The 6,181-nt window shown below is 45.6% G+C and overlaps 1 protein-coding gene across 1 annotated transcript; it reads left to right on the forward strand.

Moving 5' to 3' along the window:
• Nucleotides 1–2,046: 2,046 nt before the first annotated feature.
• On the forward strand, nt 2,047–3,223 carry LOC136544437 (flocculation protein FLO11-like). Its single transcript, XM_066536600.1, has 2 exons — nt 2,047–2,382; nt 2,492–3,223. Exons 1-2 carry the CDS (start codon nt 2,047–2,049, stop codon nt 3,221–3,223), a joined length of 1,068 nt encoding a protein of 355 aa, XP_066392697.1.
• Nucleotides 3,224–6,181: the final 2,958 nt, after the last annotated feature.

Consider the following 6,181-nt stretch of genomic DNA (forward strand, 5'->3'; position numbering starts at 1 on the left):
TGGCCATACAAGTATCGACTGTTGCATCCGAGTCTACTTTTAGTGCTGCTGGTTGTGTTGTTGATCCCTACCGTAATCGCCTTGACCCTGAGATTGTAGAGGCATTGATTTGCACCAAAGATTGGGTAGCTGCAGCAAGAAAAGGTGATGATCTGTACTTCTGTACATACTTTTTAGTTACAAACTTATATTTGCACTTGAAAAATGGACTGATTTCATATCTTTCTTTTTGTATTCAGATTCTAAATATGTTGGATCAATTGTGAGTGATCTTGAAGTGGAGGCATTGTCTACTGCAATGGCTAATAAGCTTAAGCTTGAGGTATATTTTCATTTGGTCATTTTAGATTATGCATATCTTTACTGGTTGTTAGTCCTTTCATTGATCCTTACTAACTGTTATACTGCTTTTCTTCACAATGGCAACTTGCCAACTTGCAGCAGGAAGAAATCAATGAGGGGAATGAAGAGGAAACCGAGGAACTAGAAGACATGGGAAGTGCTGCTGAAATATAACCTGTTGGCTAGCCCAAATGTCTCTAAATATTTAGACATGTTGCCTATTTATCAATTGTCATGGTGAATTGGTGATTTGTGTATCAATGTATGTGTACAAGTGAATTGTGCATGACCATGTGTGGTTGTGTCGGTACCGGACTGTTGGCATGTTGTCATGCTCAACTAGGTTCTACGGGCCGGTGTTTTCGTTTTGCTTTTCGTATTCCGACCGTGTTCGACATGTTCCCGATCGAATTAGTTCGTTTTCGATATCCCGTTAGTTCGTTTTCGTGTTCGTTTCCGACCTTCCCGAATTCGATTTCGTTTTCGTATTGAAATGTAAAAGTAAAAACAGTATTGGGGTTATCCTGACCGAGTTCGACCGCTTTCAACCCTAGCTCTGATACTGGCTGCAGTGGCACACGATTACAGTTAAAGTAAGGGGCGGAACCAGAAAATAACTATGAGGGATGCCAAATACTGACTGATGGATTATTGGAGGGGTAAATATCGAAATTTTTCTTCAAATATATGGTGAAATCTAGTGTACATAAGTGGAGTTCATCAAGCATACGGGGTGCCTGGCCCCACCGTCAGCCCCTCCCTCCCTCCGCCCCCTGGTTAAAGATGGCAGTTCTAGGTCAAGAGGGCTCTGGCCCGATCGGTGCATGCAGGACCAGATTGAGGATCACATCAGGACAGGAGAGCATACTGGCTTGTTGAAAAAGATGCAGCAATTCAACAGACATAGAACTGTACTGCCCGCGTTCAATTATGGAGTAGCTGGTGAAGAGAAGGGACTGATTGGATTGGTTTTACCTCGCTCTCCTGTTGTCCTCGCCGTTCTGATTTTCGATGCGATGATATGACGTTCAGGAGACGATACCAGCCAAAGCATAGCCAACTGCCGTGTCCTTCCTTACCTATCCAAGAGTCAGACTGAACAGCGACGCTCACTGCGCCAGATCGACAGCGAAAACAAAATGAGCCCGTGTTTAGCTGCCAGTTCAAATTTAAAAAAGTGCTACAGTACGTATCACATGGAATCTTGCGATACGTGCATGGAGCATTAAATGTAGGCAAAAAAACTAATTACACAGTTTAGTTAGAAATCGCGAGACGAACGTTTTGAGCCTAATTAGACCATGATTGAACACTAATTGTCAAATAAAAATGAAAGTACTACAATAGCCCAACATCCAAAATTCACCCAACTAAGCACCCTGTGACAAGCTGATAGCGAGCCATGCATGCATATTAGGCACTCGTACAGGCATGCGTGCGCTGCTGCTGGCGAGATTATTCGACTTGCTTTGGTCCAAGTCAATCTCTCTAGCTACCTCTCTTTACTCCTCTGTTTAAGCAGTGCTGGTAGTCTTTAAGACTGACTCCAACGGAGTACCCAAACCCAAAAATAAGTCTTGTACAGTGCTTTTGTCTATCAAATCGTGGCTCTCACGGATGACCCATCCACGCGACGCATTTTGCCTACAAGCCCAAGCGAACCATAAAAAAGCGTCGCCTCTCTCCTCGCTACTCAAATCTCCGATGGTGGCCGCGGCGGCACGCGATGGAGAAGCTAGACCGCTACCGGAGCTTGAAGCCGCCGTCGCGCCGGGGTCGCTACGTCGTAGTGCTCTGCTTCCTCCCCCTTCTTCCTCCTCTGCTCTGCTCTTCCTTTCTTCCCCTGCCCCCTTCTCTCTTGCTGCTGCGCGCGGACAACCAGGAACGGAAGAGGCCGTCCGCCGCCCTCGCCTTGCTCCGCCGGGCCGCAGCAAGCACCGCTGCCACCCCTGCCCTGCTTCCTCGCTCCACTCCCTCTCACGCCGAGCACCGCTGCCGACCCCACACCTCCGCCGCCCCCAGCCAAAGCCCGAGCTCACCGTGAACTGCCGCACTGCTCACTCGCCTTTGCTCCCTCTTCCCTCTCGCTCTGCCCGCCCTCTATCTTTCTCTTCCCTCCGTATCGCTTTCCTCCGTCCGTTGACCGCAGAGCACCGCGTCGAGCGCCGCCGGCGCCACTCCGCTGCCGGGCCTGGCTGATGCCGCCGCGGCCACCCTGCTCCCGGGCTCGGCCGGATCTGAGGCCCCACGGCGCCCAACCCCTTCCTGCCCGCCCCGCACTGACGAGGCTCCGCGGGCTCCACCTTCGCCGCCGCCGAAGCCGGGGGCTGCCGTCGCAGCCGCGCCCTCCAGATTCGAAGCTGAGGCGCGGAGGGATGAGGACCGAGGGCCTCCGGCGTGGTTCGCCGCCCTGGTCGCCGTCGGCCTCTACATCGTCGTGCGGTCCGCCGCCACCTTCCTCTTCTTCTCCCTGCTCCCCTGCTTCTCCCTCCCTTCAATCCGCGCCGAGGCAATAGCGCCGCCGAGCGCTCTCCCTTCCCCCTCTCCCCTTGCTGCCTCTCTCTCATGGGAGACGGCTACAGGCCGCCGGGGTCGTCGTCGGTGCTCCCCGGTCTGCACGCCACCTTGCTTCTCTCTCTCCCTCCACTTCGTTCTCTCCCCCTCGCTTTCTCTCTCTATCTCTTGTGGACGGAAGGAACAGGTGGAGGCGCCCGTGTGGGAGGCCGTGGCGCGGGTGAACGTCGAGGCCGCGGCGGGTGAGGTAGGCAGCTCGGCGGCGTCCTCGGCCGTGCGGTCATCGTCCGCTTCAGGATGGGTTCTGCTTTTGCGTAGCTGTTGGAGGGGTCTGAGTTACGGGTGCGAGACATTTTCCTGTGCATAACCTAAAACTGGGAAATGGGGGTCGTGTTTAGGTCTTTTTGTTGGAGACAGTCTAACATGGACACGTATTATGGTACTGATGCTAGAAACTGTTCACTTTACACTGTTGGTCAGGATAGCCGAATTTAATATGGCAGCTATATTCAGAGTCTGATTCAGGCGGTGTTCGGATCCGGTCGCTAAACTTTAGAAGGTATGTCGGGAGGATGTTGTATGGAGTGTTCGGATAGTAATAAAAAAATAAATTGCATAATCCGTCAGTACTCCACGAGATGAATTTTTTAAGCCTAATTAATCCATCATTAGCATATGTTTACTGTAGCACCGCATTGTCAAATCCTGGACTAATTAGGCTTAAAAGATTCGTCTCGCAAATTAGTAGTAAACTATGTAATTAGTTTCGTAATTAGTCTATATTTTATACTCCATACAATATTTGATAGGACAGCGACTAAAAAATTTAGGAAGGGCAACCGATCACCGCCTCAGTTAGAGCTTAGAGCTTGCTCTTAGATCCATCGCCTATGTTCGGGTTGTTTGCACGCGCGAGAAATGTGCGTCTCGAAGCAGTCCAAGCATTCCCCATCGTGTTCCTCCGTGCAATCCCGTGTTGAATTTTGCACCGCGCACCGATCAAGTAGTCCGTGAATGATGGTACGATTTGACGGACGCAGGGACTGACGTGTTCAGCCAACTTTCCTTTTCTTCTGGCGAGTAGCGCTGAGTTTCAAGCAGCGCAGAACATCATCTCCATTTTTACAGAGAACAAAAAAAAAAGATCTAAGAGCATTTTACGTACCTAAAACCTGTTCCATATTTGACTTTCTAGATAGTCTCTATTTTCTAAGGACGCGTTTAGATCAAAAAAATTTTGTGTTTTGGGTACTGTAGCACTTTCGTTTGTATTTGGCAATTTGTATCTAATTATGGACTAATTAGGTTCGAAAGTTTCGTCTCGTGATTTCTCACCCAACTGTGCAATTAGTTTTTTTTTTCGTCTACATTTAGTACTCCATGCATGTACCGCAAGATTCGATGTGATGGATACTGCATAAAAAGTTTTGGGTTTTGGATGGAACTAAACATGGGCTAAATATTGTCTCCAATAGCATTACGTACTACCTAAAACATGATCTCTATTCTTTTCACTAAAACCCCAAACAATTTCTAAATCCTCTTAGCACTTCCAAAATTCTACTCACCTAAAACCATGCTCTTTTATCTTTTTCTTTCCCATCCTTCTTTCCCTAGGAACACCGAGGGTGCACCACACACAGGGGAAGGACGGCCAATTCCGTTGGCGATTAGGCACCGAGTGGGGAGGAGGCATTGAGCAAGGAGAAACCAGGCTTGAGGAGACGTTAGGCGGGGAGGAACTAGACAGAAAACCGGGCGAGAAGGAGGTGATGGGCAGGGAGGAGGAGGAGGTGTCGGGAGGGAAGAGGAACCAAGTCTAAAGAGGTAGCACGGGACCTGGAGGATGTGTTGGGCGAGCGAGGAGGCGTGGAGTCATGTGTGACGGGTGAGAAACCAATAGAACGGAAAAGTAGAGACCCCGACCTGTGAAAATGGATATAGTGAGAGATGATTTGGGTAAGTAACAAATTTGAGGGACGAAGTAGGTTGTTTGTTGGAGCTAATTTTTTTCTCTGCTTCTCAAATATAGATTAGAGGGTTGTTTATACTAGAGATGCACTAAGCCTGCCGCATGGCCCAGCCCTGCTGCTGCCTACCTGGCCCGCACCGTAGCTGAACTCGTCGTCGTTACCGTTGTGCATGCTCGCCTCTCGCACGTAAGTACTCTCTCTATCCACAAAAGAATGTAATTATGGAATCGTGTCAATCAAATTAGCTCAAATTTAATTAAATTTATAGTAAATAGTATTAGCATTTATGTCTTCAAATAAATTTATTATAAAAATATATTCTATAACTAGTCTAATGGTACTTATTTTGTCTCATGAGTGTTAATATCTTTTCATATAATTTTAGTCAAAATTTAAACTGTTTGCCGAGGGAGTATATAGCAACCAAAATCCCAGTTCTATCGGACTATACACAATACATAAGATTTTTTGTTTGATAAAGATTAAAGCCTATAATAGTGAATTGGTTAATTTCATAAACTTACTTAAATTAAGGTGGACTTCTTGACATTATTTTCAATGCGTCTTAATTTAAATATTATTTTATTGCAGCCAATAATTTGACATTTTTATTTATATCAACTATTGCACAATATTGTAGTATCATAATACTATGAAATTTCACGTAGGATCGTATGTGTAATAACTTTCATTTAAAATCAGTATACTATGAAATTTAGAATATATTAGTGAAATTGGTATCTTTTCACTTTGGTAGAATCATATGATTCTGAAATCCAGATTGGGATGCCCGGCCGTAGCCTTGGCAAGTGACGCGACGTTGCGTAAGAGCATCCTTACAGTATGAACTACTACCTCCGTCCGTAGAACATTATAATTATGGGACTGGTGCAGGTTAAACTAGCTCAAATTTAACTAAGTTTAAAATAAATAGTATTAGCATTTATGTCTTCAAATAAATTTATTATGAAAATATATTCTACACCTAATCTAATGGTACATATTTTATATCATGAGTTAGTACTTTTTATATAAATCTAGTTAAAGTTCGAACTGTTTGACTTATCGAAAAATGAGAATTGTATTTTTTTTGGACCGAGGGAGCAGTTATTAGCACTAAAACAACTTCTTCAATAGTACTAACTTTTAACACATAACTTATAACATGCATGAACAGTCTCACATAACATCATATAATCTTGAAAGTGTGCCTGAGAGTAGCCCATGATCAAGATCTAGCTTTTCTCTTTTCTATTAAAATATGAAATATTATACTTTGAGCTAGCTCATAAACTACCATTAGAGCTACCCTAAGAGCATCTTCAATAGTTCCAACAATTTAGTAAAATGAC

The sequence above is a fragment of the Miscanthus floridulus genome, chromosome 3, assembly GCF_019320115.1.
Source record: "Miscanthus floridulus cultivar M001 chromosome 3, ASM1932011v1, whole genome shotgun sequence".
In the NCBI taxonomy this organism is placed as follows: domain Eukaryota; kingdom Viridiplantae; phylum Streptophyta; class Magnoliopsida; order Poales; family Poaceae; genus Miscanthus; species Miscanthus floridulus.